Here is a 20,673-nt window from a genome sequence, read left to right on the forward strand (position 1 = left end):
AAAGAGCAAATTAAATGTCTCCAACGTATAGACTCCATTGTAAAGAAAAACATGAATGCAGTATTTCTGGATTGTTCTTCAGGCTGGTATTTCAAACTGTGAGCTCAAGTCTTTCTTGAACATATTTTTATTGGGGATGACTGTTACAGTAGTCATTAAATACTTACAAAGAGTATTATGCTTTCCAGTTTCAAAGCCCCTTCACACACATTACCTCATGTGAACCTTTATTACAAGAAAATTATTAGTCTGATTTTATAGCCAATGAAATTGAGGTCCCCAGAGGGGAAGAGTTTCCCGAAGTCACACAGGCAGAGTGGCAGAGCTGGCATTTTTCCATGCGAATCCAGCAATTAAAATTCATGTGTATTAAAGGACTTTTACATGTGCAAACATTTATATAATGCAACCCTATTATGAATTGTAATTTTTTCAGCATTTAACCTGATTTGACTTATTAGTATCTATTTATATCTTGTTGCTGTGCTGGAAAGTAACGGTTCTGTAATTTCTTTAAATTATGGAATGCATGCTTTTCATTAAGCTGCACATCCCTTCCCTTCACATAGCCCTGTTCTATGTTCTGTTCTCTGATGAGATGACAGGAAGGGCCAAGAATCCAGTCTACCGAGATTCAAAAATTCTCCAGGCCACCTCTGTCAGACAGAGAAAACCAAACTTTTTAATCATCATAACCACCAGAAGAACTAGGTTTAAGTCATCTATTTTTTCCAGGTGAGGAAGCAGGCACAGAGAGGCTAGCTTGCCAAGTTCACACACTTCTAAGGCATTGGAGCTGAGATTTTAACCCAGGCAGCCGGACCCTTACCAGGCACAATCACCACAAGCACTAACTGCAATGAACCTTCAGATGGCACAGAAGAGGTGACAGGAAGGACTCTGAAACTCCCCCCACAAGAATCTGGGTGGTTGTGAGGACCAACTGAAAACATGTTATACTGTACCTTGGGGAATAGGGGGGAAATGCCACTTTTTTTTTTTTAAGTCGAACGAGATGTATTTAAAAGGACTTTTTTTTTTTTTATAGACAACGCTAGGATTTTGATACCAACCACTCTGAGCTGTTTCCGCTCTCTTAAAGTCTCATTTACTCCTTCCCTTCTATTCAGAAGGAGCCCTGGTGGAACAGTGGTTAAGCACTCGGCTGCTAACTGAAAAGTCGGAGGTTCGAACTCACCAGCCGGGCTGGTAAAAGATGTGGCAGTCTGCTCCACTAAAGATTAACAGCCTTGGAAACCCTATGGGGCAGTCTGCTCAGTCCTATAGGGTCGCTACCGTCAGAATTTGATTGGACGGCAATAGGTTTTGTTTCGGGGTTTTTTTTTTAATTGTAACACAGTTAAGGAAAAGCACCTTGAGCTCAGCTGTCCCTGGCCGCCAAGGCGCCAAAGCTAGCTAGGGCAGTCTGCGAAATCCTCACAATGTTAGTTCCTGCCGCTGGAGAACCTACTATGTACATTTTGCAAACTAGTTCTGAAAAAGCCACTTCAGATCGTCTAAGCCGCTTTGGCTCCTTATTCTTTCTTCCGGTGTTTAGGGCCGGCATTCACCAGTTCCAATTGCCTGGATCACTGGCCCCTCCTTCTCAGTGCAAGGGCAGGCCTGACTGGCCTAAGGGAAGCCCCGCCCCATTTGCCACTGAGTGGTTCAGAAATGGGCATATGACCTGAGGGGGCTTCTGGGAAATTTCCTGTCATCAGGGGATGGTCCAGTCTCTCTTCTTCCAATTGGTTTCTGAAGGTGTGACCTAGCAGCCCGAGGAGGAAGCAGAAGGTAAGTCTGTTTGTGTCTTGTATGACCTGCGGTGAAAGCGTGTTAATTGGCGAAAGGCCCTGAACCTCACAGCAGCACCAGCACTAGCGGGCCCTTGTTAAGGGCTTTTCACCTATGAGGATACTGAGGCTAACGGAGGTACAGAAACGTGCCCGTGCTCTTAAATGAGTAAATGGCAGAGCTGGAATTCAACCCAACTCAGCTCTGTCAACCTCCAAAACCTGGGCCGCCCTTCACACTGGTCTGTCCAATTGTCCTGAATGGGAGAAAGCTAGGGCAGGACCCTTTTGCTCTGGGCAAAGCAGGGTGCTCACCCATCCCAGGCATACCTCCTGTTTCCCTCCTCCCTACCTTTCTTCAGGCAGTCTCTCTGCTCAGGCAGTCCACTCCAACCAAGGAAGTTCTTTGCATTCTTCGAAGCCCACTTCTAGGTTGAATTCCAGTTCTGCCCATGAAACACACTAAATCTCCGCCAGCTCATATTCTAAGCTCTCCCTCAAGTGCGTTTCTGACCTCATTACCCATGCCCTGGATTTGGCAATTCCTCAAATCTGTGTCATTTATCAACATTTAACTCTTGTCATTGACTATTGTATCTTCCTGGATCCTAATTCTGGCTTACGTGTCTCCGCATCTCTGGGCAGTTTATGGAATAGAGATCTGGCGTCAGGGGCTTTTTCTTCGCTGCATCCTGTATTTCTTTGTTCCTGTGTGCTACGCAAACCAAACTAGGCTCTTCCCCAGCCCCAAGTATACTGATCTTCCATCATCCAGATTTTTGCTCAGCCAATTCACCCTGCCTGGGATACATTTCCCTTTCTTCATGGAGCATCTGGGTGGCACAAATGATTAAGCACTTGACTACCAGCTGAAAGCCTGGCAGTTCAACCCACCCAGAGGCACCTGAGAAGAAAAGCCTGGCAATCTGCCTTGAAAACCCTATGGAGCAGTTCTACTCTGCACACATGGAGTTGCCAGAGTCGGAATCGACTCGACTGCAAACAACAACCCAATAGATTATTAGTTTTTCTGTGTCTTTTCTGCTTTAATGACCCAGAGACTCCATGATGGGAAGATCCTATTCAGTCTCATCTTGATATCCCTACAGCACCTAGCACAGTGCCTGGCCCATAAAAAAAAAGGCCCATAGGAGATATTTAATAAATGTTTGTGGAATGACTAGATAAATGAATGAATGACTTCTGCTCAGATGTGACCATGTACTTTTAAGACCTAGGAATAAACTCTTCTTTGGAATGAATTTCCCAACAAGGTAGTATTTTACAATTGGTGAAGTCTCACACTATTTTAAGCTATTTAAATGACTGTCCATCTCTCTTATGTATTTTAAATAAGACTTTAATTTTGTGCTTACCCGTAGGCAGTGCTGAAAAGCCTTTTTTTTTTTTTTTTTACAATTAGTAACACTGATGAATTAAACCTAGAATGTACACATGTGTGACAATACCGTACCCTCCCTAAGCCCCCTCCCAAAGCCTCAGGCAATCTCCCACCTCCTGTGTCTTTTGAGTTAAATTCACGCAAAGGCTGGGTGTGTGTGGGTGCACGTGCGTGCGTGTGTGCGCGCTCGCGCGCGTGTGTGTGTGTTTTCTGGTGGATAATGGAGAGCCACAGACAGCTCGGAGACCTCATGGCACTTGACAGCCTTGACCTTCTCTCCTGACCAGGTGCTAAGCCCGTTGCCTTCAATTGATTCCAACTCATAGCAACTCTATAGGACAGACTAGAACTACCGCATAGAGCTTCCAGGGAGTGGCTGGTGGATTCAAACTGTTGAACTTTTGGTTGGCAGCCAAGCTCTTAACCATTGCACCACCAGGGCTCCGATCAGGTGCTACTAAGTAGGAAATATGAGACACTGCAGTTTGACCCTCTCTCTGCAGCCTACAATTAATGGAAAGTTGAGAATACTGAAAAGGCAGAGAAAGATTGAACAAAGCTCCCACCCACATACCCCCCACCACAACCAGCTCCTGAGTTTAATAATAATAATGAGAAATGATGCTATGTTTTACAGAAGTCCTTCTGGAGACACCGTGTTGCATAGTGGTTATAAGTACAGGTCCTAGAAGCAATCAGACCTAAGTCAAATGCAGATCCTACTACTTTGAACTTGGAGGCATTGGTCAGGTTCCTGGACCTCTCAAAGCACTGGTTTCCTCATCTGGGAAATAGGACATATAAGAGCTACCTCACTAGGGTTTGGACCAAAGTTATAATTGTAAAAGATGCTCCATAAAAAGTAGCTCTTGGTATCTGCACAGGCTTTGGCTCTCTTCCTACTGGAATCTCATCTTGCCAGTAGGGTGGCTATGGAGATCATACTCTCTGGCATCTCCTGCCCCAAAAGGCAGTAAGAGAAACAACACAGAGAACTTGGCCCTACACTTGAAGCTTTTTCTTTCCTTCTCTGGGCATTCACTGCCTGTCACATTGCACACCTCTCATTGGCTTTCTCTGTCCTCATTCAAAATGTTTTAGAGTAGTGACTTAGCACGTGGGTTTGGGAGACAGATTGCAGGAGTTTGAATTCCAGCTCCATCTAGGATGACCAAGCCCCCCTCCCCCGCTTACTCTGAACTATCCCAGTTTTAGCACTGAAAGCCCCACATTCCAGGAAACCCCTCAGTCCAGGCAAACCAGGAAAGATGGTCACTCTAGCTTCACCCTTGGTAGGCTGTGATCCTCAGCTAGCTTTCTCTCTTCCTACCTCAGGGATTCAAGCAGTTCTAAAATCACTCTCACTCTCAGTAGTTAGAATAAAAGAAGTGAGTGCTTTGGGTGTCCTGTCCCAGACACTCAGCAGCATTCAGGTTATACCCTAACTCCCCAAACCAAAAACCAAACCAGTTGTTATCAAGTCAATTTCCGATTCATGGTGACCCCATGCGTGCAAAGTAGAACTGCCCCATAGGGTTTTCAGGGCTGTGACCTTTCGGAAGCAGATCACCAGGCGTTTCTTCCAAGGCATCTGTGGGTGGGTTCAAACCATCATCCTTTCAGTTAGTTGAGTGCTTAACTGTTTGTGCCACCCAGGGACTTCTTCCCTAACCCCCAGAGCCCACCCAGCCCCCACTCTCAGGCTGACATGCCCTTGAGAAGTTATCAGGTGTGTGATCTCTCTTCCGTTGGGGTAGGGAGCCTTGTCATGACCACAACTAGTGTGAGCACTCAGTTGACGCCCTCATCTGAGCCTCTGAGCCACTGGTTAAATGTTGCCTATCCCTAAGCAAGAATGAATCCAAGGACAAAGGAGGCCAGTGGGTTGAAGGACATGGGAAATGTTCTCCCTGGGATACCAGGTATAAGCTGGAGGTTAGGAGAAGGTGAACAGAAATGGGGCAGTCACTTCTGTTTAATGAGAGCATGGCAATTGTCTTCCCCAGGAGCACATCAGCAACACTAATAAGCCTGAAAACCAATCTTTGTTGCTGTGCAGGGGGTTGGGCTGGGACGCCCAGCCATGCTGGCTTTATGACTCAACACCCTACCGAGAACCTTCCAGTCAGCCCTCCAGATCCACATTAGCCTGAAAGGAGCAGCCACTGCATGGCTGTACCCGGTGACTTCTCTCAGGGTGACCTTCCACTTTTATTGCTCTGTACTTTACAGTTTGCTGGGTGTATGGAATTTTGAAACAACCCTTCAAGGTAGACAGTATCAATATCTCAATTTTCCAGATGAAAAAGTCTAGGCCCAGAAAGTCAAATGGATTTGCACAATGTCTGACAGCTAGTATAAAGGGAAGTAGTTGCGAACAGTGATCTTCAAACTTTTCTGATCTTGGAGCCCTATCAGAAAAAAATTCTGAGCAAATACCGCCAGTATATATGCACCATTTATAAGTCATAGCCATGACTATTGTATTAATATACAATATATTATAAAATATGAAGATGAACATTAAAAAGGAACGAGATCATGCATATTAACAGAAGGTTCAGTATTTGGTTCTCTCACGCCAGTAGCTCATGTCGTACCCTTAATGAAGTGGGCACTTTAGAGACACAAACTCAGGTGTCTTATGATGAGCCGAGCAGGCACCATAAATAAGTGGAATGGACTGAGCGCAGCAGAATCAGTGGTCCAAGCAGGTTAAGAAATGGTAACTGATTCTTAACCTCAGTACTGGGGGCAATTGGGTGTGGCAGGGACTGTGCCAAAATCAACAGCAAATCCACCATCTAAAGTGGGCAGCTGTTACTCAGCTTCAGTCAATCATTGTCAATCATTACCATACAATAGTGTGGGCCATGGTTTCAGACCTGCCAATTTTTTTAATATAAGTCTGAAATCCAGATTTTTACGTGATGTTGCACAAGTCAATATGCTGGCCATCGATTTGATTTTTTTAATGATTCTTGGTGTCCCCCCCCCGAAAAAAACCCCAAAACCAAACATGTTGCTGTTGAGTTGATTCCAACTCATTGCAACCCTATAACTGGATCAAAATCAGCTTTTCAGGCCTGCAAAGGGCAGCCACTGGGAAAAGGAAAGAGCTTGGCCTTTGCAGTCAGACAGTCCTGATTTTGATTCCTATTTCTACCTATAACAGGTAATGGAACCACTCTGTGCTTCAGTTTTCAGGCCGGTAAAATGGAAATAATAGTAGGTTCTTTGAAGGGTTAGAGAGAATGTAAATGAAGCATTCAGCACGTCTGGCACATAGCAGCAGCTCAATAAAAAATACCAGTTGTTAGTGGGGGGCAGAACTAGAACTCTTCCCTGCTGACTGCCAACCCACTCTTTCCACTTCAAAAAGGCTTCAGTAAAAATCCCCACCCCACTCTGGCATTTAGCAGAATTTAATCTGCTGCACAGAAAGGCAGTTGTTTTCCACCTTGGTCTCATCATTCACAAGAATTCAGCAGTCAAAGGAATGAGCAGGCTCTTTGCCTAGAAGGCTGGTATGGGTGGTGGCATGGAACAGAGGAATGAGCACTGGAATAAGAGTCAGGTGATCTGAGCCCTAGTTCCAGCTTTGCCACTAATTAGCCATATGAGGTTGGATGAGTGACTGACCTAACCTGATCCTCTGTTTTACCGTCTATAAAATGGGTGCATAGTATCCATCTCAAAGAGTTATTGTGAGAATGTAAAATTATATGTTAAGAAATACTCTCCATCTGCCTTCCTCCCTAGATCCTCTCTCTATCCTTCTTCCCATTCCCTTGTGTCCTGGAAGTTGATCTCAAGGACTATATCAATGCGGCCCTTGCCCGCTGGCTTCCAGTACAGCCGAGCAAATGAGATGCACCAGGTAATGAAAGGATAGAAGGAAAGAGAGGTCATAGTGTTTATTCCCTGGCTCCCTCTGTGCTGGGGCCCCAACCCATGGTAGCATCTGTCTTGCCCTGTGGAAGGCTGTGTTCCTCTATGGAAGGCCACAGGCAGCCCACTCCTACAGATCCAGATACAGCTACACACACAGATACCACTACACCTTCTCCTCGCTTATTGACATGGTTTGGTTCCAAAGACCAGATTGTTATATGATGTCAGCCTTATGCAAAAATAGAGGATGACCACATCTAATCACAAAAAGGATGATGACTACATCATTACATAACTGCCAAATTACATCATTATGTAACTGTCAAACCACTGAGAATCATGGCCCAGCCAAGTTGACACATAACCTTAACCATCACAGCCAGTGTTACTTTCACCTTGCACCTCACCATTTGTTACTGCCAGATGTACATCATCAGTGTGAAAAATAGTCAGATATTAGATATCTTACTATTGTAAATGCAAAATATCAGATAACGAGATAGTAAGTGAGGAAAAAGTATATAGCTCTCTTCTTGTTTTGGGAGCCATTCCCTCCCCTTACTCTTTCAACCCAGGGGTGGTAACAAGTCCCCAGTGTTGCTAGCATCTTGTTGGCTCCCCTTAATCCTGTCACACCTTTGTAAGTAGTTGCTTATTGAACTCTTGTCTATTCCCTGATTGAGTACGCCTTCTGTATCCTGCGGGAACCATGACCAATACATACATAGCATATGTTTTATTACCTTGGAGCCCTGGACATGGAAGGTACTCAATCAATGTTGCTGGAATTAATTTGAAGTTATAAGCTTTTCTGCCTCACCCTCAGGCTGCTGGAAAATCCAATTAACCAGAATCCTTACTTCCTGAGTCCCCAGTCTATTGAGATCAGGCCACATTGATGGAAAATCCATTCATTCTCAGATGTTTATTGCGAACCAATAATATACCAGGCCCTGAACTAAGCCCTGAAGCTCCAGGTGAGATCAAGCAAACGAGGTCCTGTCCCCACACAACTTAGAGCCCTATGGAGTTATGTGAGAAATGTTAACAGAGGGACTTCTTTCCAGAAGATCCCATGGGTACAAAGCCCCAAAGGTGCTCCTTCTGGACTGTATGAATTTACAGTTAGTGTTTGCAGCAGACACCGTGGGTTGACTGAACCAATCTCCGTCCAGAATTCCCTTCTCTCTAGCCACGTTATAGCTAGGTAGCCAGGGGGCACAATTCTGGCTAATGAGATATAAGTACAAATCTTCAGGGTGGGACTTCCAGGAAAGTCCTTGCTTCTCTTATAAATGGGGACAGACTCAGTTGGTATACACCTTTCTTCTCTTTTTCTCCTTTGCTTTTCACTGCCTAGAACAAATATGTGATTCTTGGAGATACAGTGATTATGAAACAAGCAAATACTTTAAGAGTGGCAGAGCAGAAAGACAAAGGGTTTGGGTCTTATCGACATCACTGAGCTGCCACATAAGTCCTGGACTACTTTAGCCTTGTATAAGATAAATAAAGTCTGATTTGTTTGATAGTCTGTTAGATATTTCAAGAGAATTCGTATCTGAAGGGGACCCTCAAGATTGTCTGATCCAGCTCTTTCCCTTATATATGAGAAAACTGAGGTGCAGAGACAGGAAGGAACTTGCCCAAGGTCACATAGCCCAACTGGTCATGCCTCCTGACCAGCCCTGTTGTTGTTGTTAGGTGCCATCAAGTTGGTGCTGACTCGGAGCGACCCTGTGTACAGCAGAACGAAACATAGTCCCATCCTATGCCATACTTACGATAGTTGTTATGCTTGAGCCCATTGTTGCAGCCACTGTGTCATCTCATCTCGTTGAGGGTCTTCCTCTTTTCTTTGACCCTCTGCTTTACCAAGCATGATATCCTTCTCCAGGGACTGATCCCTTCTGATAACATGTCCAAAGTATATAAGATGAAGTCTCGCCATCCTCACTTTTAAGGAGCATTCTGGTTGTACTTCTTCCAAGACAGATTTGTTCGTTCTTTTGGCAGTCCATGGTATATTCAGTATTCTTTGCCAACACCATAATTCAAAGGTATCAATTCTTCTTAGGTCTTCCTTATTCATTGCCCAGCTTTCACAAGTATATGAGTCAATTGAAAACACCATGTCTTGGGTCAGGTGCACCTTAGTCTTCAAGGTGACATCTCTGCTTTTTAACACTTTAAAGAAGTCTTTTGCAGCAGATTTGTGGATTGCAATGCACCGATTGATTTCTTGACTGCTGCTTCCATGGCTGTTGATTGTGGATCCAAGTAAAATGAAATCCTTGACAACTTCAATCTTTCCTCCATTTATCATAATGTTGCTCATTGGTCCAGTTGTGAGGATTTTTGTTTTCTTTATGTTGAGGTGTAATCCATAGTGAAGGCTGTGGTCTTTGATCTTCCTCAGTAAGTGCTTCAAATCCTCTTCACATTCAGCAAGCAAGGTTGTGTCATCTGCATAATGCACGTTGTTTATGAGAATTCCTCCAATCCTGACGCCCTGTTCTTCATATAACGCAGCTTCTTGGATTATTTGCTCAGCATACAGATTGAGTGAATATGACGAAAGGATGCATGACCAGCCATAGTGCACTCTTATAAGCTACTACAACCTGTGCAAAGATTTGTGAGCTATGTACGTGTGTGTATGTGTTTTATTTCTTTGCTAGTTTACAGGCCGTTTGGAAACAAAGCTAATCTCTTTTACTCCTACTGGGTCCCCTAAAAAGTGTAGTTGAATGCTCAAGACAATAACCTTTATTGAGCCTTTAGTCAGTCTAGCCTGGTTCACTCTGCCCTTGGAGATTTCAGATATTGAAAAAAAGAAAACCTCGTGTCACCCAAAGGCGTTTGTGCAAACAAATTGCTCTCTGAATCTCTTTCTTGTCTCTTGGTATCAAATTTTGTGGCTCATGATTAACCTCATCTCTGAGGCCTAACTTCCTATGAAGTTCACAAGCCTAAAAGCACTCCTGATAGCAGGCAGAGATCTGGCTCTGTCCCCTGCCCCAAATAACCCCCTCCCCTTTTCTCCATGCCACCTACCACCAGTGCGTGTATGTGCACACACACACCTGAGATTCTGCTGTTAGTGACTCACTGCTATGAGAAGTAATTACTCTTTTCCTAAAAATACAGAAAGAAGAGGAAAGCCCAGGAAAATAGGGTCTCTTGGACCCTAAAAATAGGCTTGTCAGCTTGCTGGGAGCAACACATGTCCTAGCCACATACTTCCTAGGCTCTGTACCTGTTCTCTTTACCCATGAGCTGGAAAGTCTGCATTCACTGCTGTCGGAGAAATCCAGGCCAAAGACCACCTGTCAGCATTTTCCCAAGGCTCATCTCCCTCACTGATGAGGGCTGCTGAGAGAGAAGCTGGACTCTACCGCTCTGCATTTTCATTGAACAAATAGTAGACTAAAGGCATGGCTGCCTCCTCTTTGAGAAAGCAAACCTCAGTCTCCAGCAAGACACTCCACTTTCCAGGGGTGATGCTGACACCATCTCTGTCTGGTTTTGTCGAATGCACTTGCTGGAGAATGTCTATTTGAACTCTCACAACGTGTGCAGGAGGGGTGTCAATCCCATTATTGCTGAGAAGCAAGGCTCAGAGATGTGAAACAAGACTCAGAGATGTGAAAGATGCAGAGTTGAAATGGGGCAGGATTTGAACCTAACTCAGGCTGATTCTAAACTTTGCGATCTTCCTAGTTCCAGCCAAAGGGGATGGTACCATTGCCATCGAGTTGACTTCGACTCATGGTAACCCCATGTGTGTCAGACTAGAACTTTGCTCCACCGGATTTTTAATAGCTGATTTTTTGGCCGTGGATTGCCAGGCCTTTCTTCCGAGGCACCTCTTAGTGGTCTTGAACTTCCAGTCTTTTGGTTAGCGCCCGAATGTATCAACCATTTGCACCACCCAGGGACACCACAAAAGGGAGCAAACCTTGCAAATTAAACTCATTTCCTACCACACTGCATTTCCCAAGTCTCTGGAATTTGAACTTCCCTGGCAGTTACAGTCTCATTAATTTAAAAACCTTATTGATTGCCTCCTAGGTGCCAAGAACTGTGCTTATGCCCAGTGGTTTTCAGAGAGTGATGAGTGAACCATGCTATTGATATAACTTAAGTGGAGAGAAAGCAACTCCTAAGAAGAATCAGGGCTCTTTTTCAAATTGAGTTACTTTTTCACTGTTGAATAAATTTTAATTTGAAAAGCTGGTAAAAGTACCTTCTTTTGGGGAGCCAAGCCGATCAATATGTGCCGTTTGAAATGCTCCTGTCTGCTTTTCTCCTATTCAGGCAGACTGGAGAAAAAGCAGGCATTTGAGGGATGAGATGACTGGGGCTGGATTTCTAAATGGTCTTTTTTTTTTTAAGTGATTTGTTACTGAAGAATAGGTGGCCTAGGGCAGGCAAAGTGGACTGCCTTCCTGGAGAGAAGACCACTCCCAGGCTTGCCTGCTGCCTGTCCATACTGGTGGGGGTGGGGGGTGGGGTGAGGTTGAGAGAGTAGCTCAGGTGGAATTTGCTTACAGAGGCTTCAGTTCTGACTGGCCCCAGGGATCCATCCCTGCCTGCTGTGATTGGCATAGATAAACAATAAAAGCAGATTCTAGAACAACAGATACCTATTACAGGAGGGGACGGAGTACCCAATAATCAAGGTATGCATAGGCTGACTTTTGTGTACTTACTAATCTGTAGTGCACAATTTCACCTGTTTGATGTGGGGAAACCCATGTGAAATGTGTGCACTACAAATTAGTAAGTAAACACAAGCTGGTGTGAACACCTTAACCCACGAAAAAAGCACTGCCTTCAAGTCGATCCTGACTTATTGCGACCCTATCTGACAGAGTAGAACTGCCCCATAGGGTTTCCAAGGAGCGGCTGGTGGATTCCAGCTGTTGACCTTTTGGTTAGCAGCCGAACTCTTAACCACTAGGCCACCGGGGTTTCCGTGCATGGCTTGCTTACTGGTTAATCCGCCCCTGATTATAGTACATATGTATTAACATAGAAAATCTGAAAATTAGGAGCCAGCATAAAGGGGTTATTTGGCCTGGTAGGGTTATGGGCGACTTCTTTTCCTTATTGCTTGTCTTTAATACCTCACTTATTTTCTATAAACTTGTATCATTTATAATCAGTAAGCAAATAGGTGTTGTTGGGCTACTCTGCACCCCTTTTTCACTCTCCATGATTTTCCCACTCTCTCTTGCCCTTCTCCTTCCCTGTTTGAAGTGATGATTTAAAAAAATGATAATAATGTCTTCTCTCTCTCTCACTCGCTTTACAGGGATGAGGAAAATCCTGTCTCTGCTGCCTTCTCCTTTTCTCCCACTCCCCTTTGCCCTCATTACAGCCTCACTAAGGATGCTAGGAGTCCAGGGATGTGAAAGGAATTCCTTCTGGCCTAAGCCATGCACTTGTCAATCAGATTCCCCCAGACATTTTAAGTGGAAAGGAACTGCCCCTTTGCCACTGAAGCAGCCCATGGACCCAAGTAGATGGCAGAAGCAAGGGTGGCCCGTCATAATACGGCCATAATCTGTCCTGCACAATTTCCTGAGCTCCAGGAAGTATGGGGATGAGTCAGGTGCCTGGGCCCCAGATTCAAAGTGTGACCTTTGAGGCACAGAGATGTTTGGGGACTTTCCAGTTTCCTCAATTGTCCGATAGGGAGAATAATGCCTTTTGCCTTACAGGTGTGTAATGAGGATTCGATGAAGTAGCAGATAAAAAAGTGTTCCGGAAGGTCAGAAGTTCTACAGAATGAATGAATCACCAGATGCCCACGACTCTCAATCCATTCCCATCTGTTTTCTCCTTTCAGCTCCCGTGAGCCTGCCCTACTCGAGGTCATCATCAGCCTTCCGTGCTCTCTGGGTCTCCTTGCCTTCACTCTTTCCTCATCTCAGTCCTAACTATACACTAATATCCACTAATCTTTCTAAAACCCACTATTCAGTTAGATGTGTCCATCTTCAAAACCTTCAGTAAGTCACCTTTACCGAGACAAAACACAAAATTCTTAGCCTGGTGTGGTGGCAAAATGCTAAGAATGACTCCCAATGACACTTGCCCTTGTATAATCCACTCCCCTGTGAGTGTGGGTGGAACCTGTTAATATGATGAGATAGCACTCCTGTAATCATGTAATAGTTGGCTGTAATTACACAGCCAAAGGGAGATTATCCAGGTTGGCTTGATCTAATCATATGAGTCCTTTAAACCTAGAGAGTTTTCTCAGGTTGATAGCAAAAGAGGAAATCAGAGATTAGAGGCAGAAGGAGGATTCAGTGCATTGTTGCTGGCTTTGAAGATGGACGGAGCCACATGCCATGGAATATGGGCGGCAGTTAGGAACTAAGAGAACTCCCCGACTGACAGCCAGCAAGGAAATGAGAACCTTGATCCTACAATCAAAAGGAACTGAATTCAGCCAACAATCTGAATGAGCACTGTAGCTGATTTTTCCCCCAGAGCCTCCAGATAAGAGCCCAACACCTAGATTTGAGCCATGTGGGACCCTAAACAGACAACCCAGACAAGCCCTCCTAGACTTTTGACCCATGAAACTATGATACAATAATTTGGTGGTGTTTTCAGCTGCTAAATTTGTGGTAATTTGTTATGCAGTAATAGAAAATGAATACACCTGGTATTTCAAGGCCTTCGGAGTTATTACCCAGCCCACTTTTCCACTCTACCTCTGGAGTAAAATTGTGGGTTTCAAATCTGGACTGTTACTACTTGCTGTCAAGTTACATGGCACTGATAGTCTTCTGTTTTCTCATGTATGTATTTAGGGTAATACAGTCAAACCTGTGAAAGCTGGAACCTGTGTAAGGCAGAAACCTGTCAGAGAAAGAAAAGGTTGTAAGAATGTGCAACCATTTTCTGGTATTGTAGAAGTTAGTATAAAGAAACGAGCGATAGAAAAGTGGCAAGACTGCACCCTGTCAAAGGCAGAAAACTTTCGAGACCTGGAGAAGCAAGGCAGTCCTGTCCAGTTCCAGCTCTCACAGGCTTCACTGTCATTGAACCTTCATGAGATTGGTAGGAGGATTAAATGGCATGATGCAGCAAAGCACTTAGTATGGTATCCAGGACAAAGTAAGTGCTAGATAAATTATATTATTCTTTGTGCTATTATTATATTCTCTGCAGATGCTCATCGTAAGTCAAATGGGTTTCTTCATTAACCTGGGAAAATACACCTTTTTTCTTGGCTCATGTCATCTTCTGCCAGGCTTGCCTTCCCCTTGTTACTATAACTCTCCAAATCCTACCCATCCTTCTAAGCCTTGCTCAGATTCCCACCTGCTTCATGAAACCTTCCCTGACCCCTCCAGCTCATGGTGGCCATTTCTTTATACTAACTTCTACAATACCAGAAAATGGCTGCACATTCTTACATGTTTAAACAGAGAAGAAAATATTCTTCGATGGTTACGAGAGTGGGGAGGGAGAGAGAGGGGTATTCACTAATTAGATGGTAGACAAGAACTAATTTGTGTGAAGGGAAGGACAGACAACACACAATACAGGAAAGGTCAGCAGAGCTGGACTAAACTAAAACCAAAGCAGTTTTCTGAATAAACTAGAAGCTTCAAAGGCCAGCGTAGCAGGGGCAGGGGTTTGGGGACCATGGCTTCAGGGTACATCTAGGCCAACTGGCATAATAAAATCTATTAAGAAAACATTCTGCATCCCATTTTGGATAGCGGCATCTGGGGTCTTAAACGCTAGCAAGCTGCCATCTAAGATGCAACAATTGGCCTCAACCCACCTGGAGCAAAGGAGAAGGAAGAACACCAAAGACACAAGGTAAGTATGAGCCCAAGAGTCAGAAAGGTCCACATAAATCAGAGACTACATCAACCTGAGACCAGAAGAACTAGATGGTGCTCAGCTACAACCGATGACTGCCCTGACAGGGAACACAACAGGGAATCCCTGAAGGAGCAGGAGAGCAGTGGGATGTAGACCCCAAATTCTCGTAAAAAGACCGGGCTTACTGGTCTGACTGAGACTGGAGGGACCCTGGAGGTCATGGTCCCCAGACCTTCTGTTAGCCCAAGACAGGAACCATTCCCGAAGCCAACTCTTCAGACAGGGATCGGGCTGGACTATAAGACAGAAAATGATACTGGTGAGGAATGGGCTTCTTGGATCAAGTAGACACGTGAGGCTATGTGGGCAGCTTGTGTCTGGAGGGGAGATGTGAAGGCTGATGGGGACAGAAGCTGGCTGAATGGACACGAAACACGGTGGAGAGAAGGAATGTGTTGTCTCGTTAGGGGGAGAGCAACTAGGAGTGTAAAAAGTATATAGCAAGGTGTATATAAAGCTTTATGTGAGAGACTGACTTGATTTGTAAACTTTAACTTAAAGCACAATAAAAATTTATATTAAAAAAAGATTTTTGTTCTGCATTTTTCTCCCGCTCTGTCCAGGATCCTCTATTGTGATGCCTGTCAGAGCAGTCAGTGGTGGTAGCTGGGCACCATCGATTTGTACTGGACTCAGTCTGGTGGAGGCTGTGCTAGTTGTGGCACATTAGTCCTTTGAACTAATCTTTCCTTTGTGTCTTCAGTTTTCTTTATCCACCCTTACTCCGGAAGAGGTGAGACCAGTCGAGTATCTTAGATGTCCACTAAAATCATGAGTTCTTAATGATACTAAAAAAAAAAAAAAAATGCATTGGTAGCTAGTCTACCAATTTGGTATTCTGAAAATTGATAAAGAGTAAGAATTATGGATCTATTCTGTCTTTCCTGGGCAAATTGTACTTCAGAGTAAATAAATAATTGATGAGGGAAAGTTTTTCTTTACAGAAGAATTTCACTTAATAAATGCAGAAGGAATGATAGATTGAGAAAACACCGTTTTGCAAACCCTAATGAAATAATGGATTTGGCCGTGATCATCAATGAACACTAACATTGTTAGGTTAAAGGTTATTGGGGGACTTGATAAAGGAGTTATCAGGCTGCACACCTGAACGCACTTAGCATTCACAACATCACCAAAAGTGAGACAAGCAGATTTTCTGTGCCTTGTAATGTGATGCAGTAGAAGGCACCAACCATCAATACTGAGCCTGAACCTAGTCAAGCCTTTGAATCTACTTACCAATTTATAATCAGGAGGGACCAATCCCTGGAGAAGGATTGATACAGTGGCTGCAACAATGGGCTCAGACATACTATTGTGAAGGTGGTGCAGGCCTGGGCAACTTTTTGTTCTGTGATACATGGGGTCACTATGAGTCGGAGCCAACTTGACGGCACCTTACAACAACAATAAATTTACAGGAAATTCAGAGGACAGAGGAACAAGTTAAACAATGACACAATGATTCAATCAGCCAGGTACAGAATGTGGAATCTGCAGGAAAATGACCAAGTTTTTAAAAAAAAAAAAATGAATGTAATGATAGGCTTGGGTTCCCGATTAGAACGAACAACTGTTAAAAGACATTTGTGAGACAATGGGGGAAATCTGAGAATGGACTGGGATAAGATGATATTAAGGAATTTTTGTAAATTTTATTAGGTATGAGCGTTGTGGCCGTGTTAAAAAAAAAAAACTATTATAAATGCATATTGAACTACTTGGCTGAAATGATATGGTTACTGGAATTCACTCTCAAATACTCCAAGAACAACAAAAAAGTGAGGAGAGAGATGAAACAAGAATGGGAAAATGTTGATAATTGAAGCTGGGTCATGGATACACAGGAGTTCATTATACCATTCTTTCTAGTATTTTGTGTATGTGCTGGTTGTTCTGCTTTCTCTGTTCTGCTCTGCTGTGTGCTCTGGGAGGCCAACCTTTATCAGTTGCATTACCCAGACTCCTTTGTTGGGTGGCTTCTAGGTGGGTTTACTCAGTGGTTCCAACAGTAGCTCAGGAGCCAGAAAAAAAGAGTAGTCAGGGTATTAATTCCCTTCACTCCCTCTCTGCCTTCCTGTCGATCTTGGAGTAATTCTTGCTCTGCTACAGCAGTGGTCAGCAAACTTTCTGTAATCAGCCTGATAGTAAGTATTTGAGGCTTTGCAGGCCATGCAGACCCTGTTGCCATTACTCAACTCTGCCATTTTAGCACAAAGCAGCTGTAGACAGTATGTAAAAAAATGAGTGTGGCTGTGTTCCAATAAAACTTTATTTACAAAACCAGGTGGCAGGCCAGATTTGGCACACAGGCTATATAGTTTAACAACCCCCTATGACTGCTTACCAAAAGGTCGTCAATGAGAATCCAACAGCTGCTCCTTGGAAACTCTATGGGGCAGTTCTACTCTGTCCTGTAGGGTAGCTATGAGTTGGAATCTACTTGATGGCAGTGGGTTTGGTTTTTGGCTTTAGTGTTCTGGCGCTAGCTGCTGTTGGGCAGCCCCTTTTTCATGTGTCTGCTTCTCAATGGTGTCTGCCCTTTCAGGCTGAAGGGTGGTAACAAACAGCTCCCACTATTGCTAATCTCTGGGTGTGTCACTCTTCTGTTCTGGTTCCATTAACCCTGGCCATGCCTTCCTTAGTCCTCCATTTAGTTCTTTTCAGCTAAATGCCTTGTGACTGTATCATCTTTTTCTGGCCAGGACACTGAAATTTTCCATAATGAAAATAATAGTGGGAAAAAAAGAGCTTTGGAAGGTGAAAATGATATGACTTGTTCCTTGGCTCTGTGGAGTGCTAGATCAAGAACTATATGGAGAACATGGCAGATGCTCAAGGGTGAGAGCCAAGATGTGGCTGATCCAGGCAGAAAGTATGCCCAGGACCTGACCACGCCAAGAGAGAGGGGCCAGACAACATATCACACCAGCCGCAGACTTCAATGGCCTGCACCTGGAGGCCAGGTGTGACCCAGTCGCACTCAGCAGGCCCAGTCCAAGGAGTAGCTCGGACCAGCCAGTCCGCAGTTATAACCAGCAAGAATCTGAAAGCCATCATCTTTGTTTGCAGCAACGTGTGTGAGCCACAGTCTTTCTCCACATACCCAGTCAGGCACTATTTCAGAAAGCGGTAATGAACAGGAAGGAAACATGAGAAACTGAAAGGGTTTTTTGTTTTGTTTTTGTGTTCTTAAAGAGTTTAACCATTAACCTAAAATGGCTTCTAAAATTTTTGTCAAAGTTTATAGGATTGGACTAAAAAAAAATGTTTTGCCCTTCTCTGTAGCAGGTGGGGCCTGTAAGAAAAAGTAAGGTAGTCATAGTCAAAGAAAGAAACTACGTTTTCACCCTAAGAGAAGGGTGAGTAATTTGGAGACTGGCTACACCTGTATTATGCCTGTCAGTTCAAGCACTAAGTAGAAAAAAGTCACTGAGCTTCAAAGGCTGAAATAGACTCCCTGAAATAAGTCTATTTGAGATGCCAAGTGTATTTTGGGTAAAGCCCTAAGAAACACAGAACAAGGAGAGTATCATGTAAAGGTAAAAAGACTCTTCTGCAACCCATCCTTGGAATCGGTCATAGGTTCTCTCTCAGGATACTTCCAGTCAGATGCCCTGAGAGGAGCTTTGCTTTGTGACACTCCAGTCATTCTTTGCCAGCTGCAGGAGACCCCAGGAAATGAAGCTAGCAAGCTGCCAGCCAGCCTCATAATTCGTCTTTCCTTTTCTTTATGAACCTCGCTTTCCTCATGTGTTGCTCAGGAAATTGCACATGTTTTCCCTGCCTTTGGTGCTGGTTGGCAGCACAGCTGTTTGCCCTGTGCACCAGCCACCTAAGGCTGTTGGGAGAGGAAACGAGGGTGGGCTAATCCAAAGGGCAAGCAAGTCCAGGGCGAGGGGCAGAGCCGAGGGCACAAGGATGGTCAGAGAGCTGCTCATGTAGACTGTGGGCCCCAGCCCCACTTAAGGATCCCAGTCTAGGATGTACTTATTTACATACGTATCAAAAACACCTCCTCTCACCTGGAACAGCTTCCACATGTGGTGAGAGTCGAGAGCCATGGCCAGCCGGGCAGTCAAGAGGATTGTCTTAGTTTCCCAGTGCTGCTGCAACACAAACACAAGTGAATGGCTTCAAAGAAGAGACATTTATTTTCTCAGGTCTGGAGGCTGAAAGTCCAAATCGGTCTCAGCTGTGTGGATTTCTTCCTTGTCAGCAGCCCCGGTTGTTCCTTGGTTCCTTGGCATTCCTCGGCTTGTTGTAGATGATCCTCATGGCATCTCTCTTCCCCTGTGTGTGTTTCTGTGTCTATCCTGCCCTTTTTATAACTCAGAAGTGATTAAATTTAAGACCCACTCTAGTCTGATATGATCTTATTAATATAGCAAAAAAAAAAAAAAAAAGCCCTATTTCCAAACAGGGTCATATTTACAGGTACAAGGTTAAGGATTCGATGCATATTTGGGGGGAATACAGTTCAGTCCATAACAGGGATACAAAAGAAATTGTTAAAACAGACTAACGTTAATTATGTCATTCATTCATTCATTCAACCAGCATTTATCGAATGCCTAATTCGAGTGGGTCAGTGTTTTAAGCACTGGGGATAGAATGATGAATAAGATGACACAAGGTGGGAGTGAGATAATAAACTAATACATGTATGTGTTTGCATGTATACATGTGCACATATGTATGTAACCAATACATATGCATGTGTATATATAAAATGGAAACCCTGGTGGCATAGTGGTTAAGTGCTACGGCTGGTTACCAAAAGGTTGGCAGTCTATGAGTCACAATCAACTTGATGGCAATCGGTTTTTTTTTTTTTAATATATAAAATACATGTATGCCATATGCACTACATATGTATATAACAACAACAAAAAAAACCGATTGCCTCCAAATTGATTACCACTCACAGTGACCCTATGGGACAGAGTAGAACTGCCCAATAGGGTTTCCAAGGTGCGGCTAGGGGATTCGAACTGCCAACCTTTTGGTTAGCAGCCAATCTCTTAACCACTGTGCCACCAGGGCTCGTATGTATATACATATATGTAAAACATGAGTAGAGGTGAATGCTGTGAAGAAAAATAAAGCAGGGTGAGGGGAGGGAGGAGGTCAGGGAGGTTCTCTGAGGAAGAATCTCCAAGGCATAAGGAACAAGGAGCAAGTTCAGATAAAGACCTTTCTGTCGCCAGGAGCTCTGTTCGAGCCTTACAAGATTGTCTCCCTCAGACCCTGCATTGACCCTATGAGGTGGGTGTGAACACTAGTCCCATTATCAAGATGGGGAAACTATGGCCTAGAAAGATTACGAACTTGCTGTGTTCACACAGCGAGAAAGTCGGGATTTGGATCTTTGTTTCTGAGCTATCCTGATGCCTAAAATCCGTGACAGTCTTCCAGAACCTTCCTGTCTCATAGGAAAGCCTTTAAACAGGAAGACTGCAAAGTCTGGTGGTTGAAAGCACAACTGCTAGACCCAGACTTCCTGGGTTCCTGGGTGGATACTGAGAGCAGGAGGAAAGAGCAGCCAGGGTACTCCTCCTTCCCTCCCTCTCTGCCTTGCTGGGGTTCCTGCAGTAGCTCTGCTCCACTATAGCAGCTATCTCACTTTCTATAAAGGGCTAGGTGGTATTTCAGGCTTTG

At 44.2% G+C, this 20,673-nt stretch overlaps 1 protein-coding gene across 2 annotated transcripts in view; it reads left to right on the forward strand.

Moving 5' to 3' along the window:
- TRIM44 (tripartite motif containing 44) overlaps positions 1-20,673 on the forward strand; it is a 213,925-nt gene that overhangs the window by 158,642 nt on the left and 34,610 nt on the right. The window contains exon 5 of one of the 2 annotated variants that reach the window (XM_049889417.1): positions 12,819-12,868. The exons of the other annotated variant lie outside the window; for it this stretch is intronic. Coding sequence (XP_049745374.1) covers positions 12,819-12,840 — 22 coding nt within the window. The 3' untranslated portion in view covers positions 12,841-12,868. Of the gene's footprint in view, positions 1-12,818; positions 12,869-20,673 lie in introns of those variants that run through there. 2 annotated transcript variants of the gene reach the window in all.

This window comes from Elephas maximus, chromosome 7 (genome assembly GCF_024166365.1).
Source record: "Elephas maximus indicus isolate mEleMax1 chromosome 7, mEleMax1 primary haplotype, whole genome shotgun sequence".
NCBI classification, from domain to species: Eukaryota; Metazoa; Chordata; class Mammalia; order Proboscidea; family Elephantidae; genus Elephas; species Elephas maximus.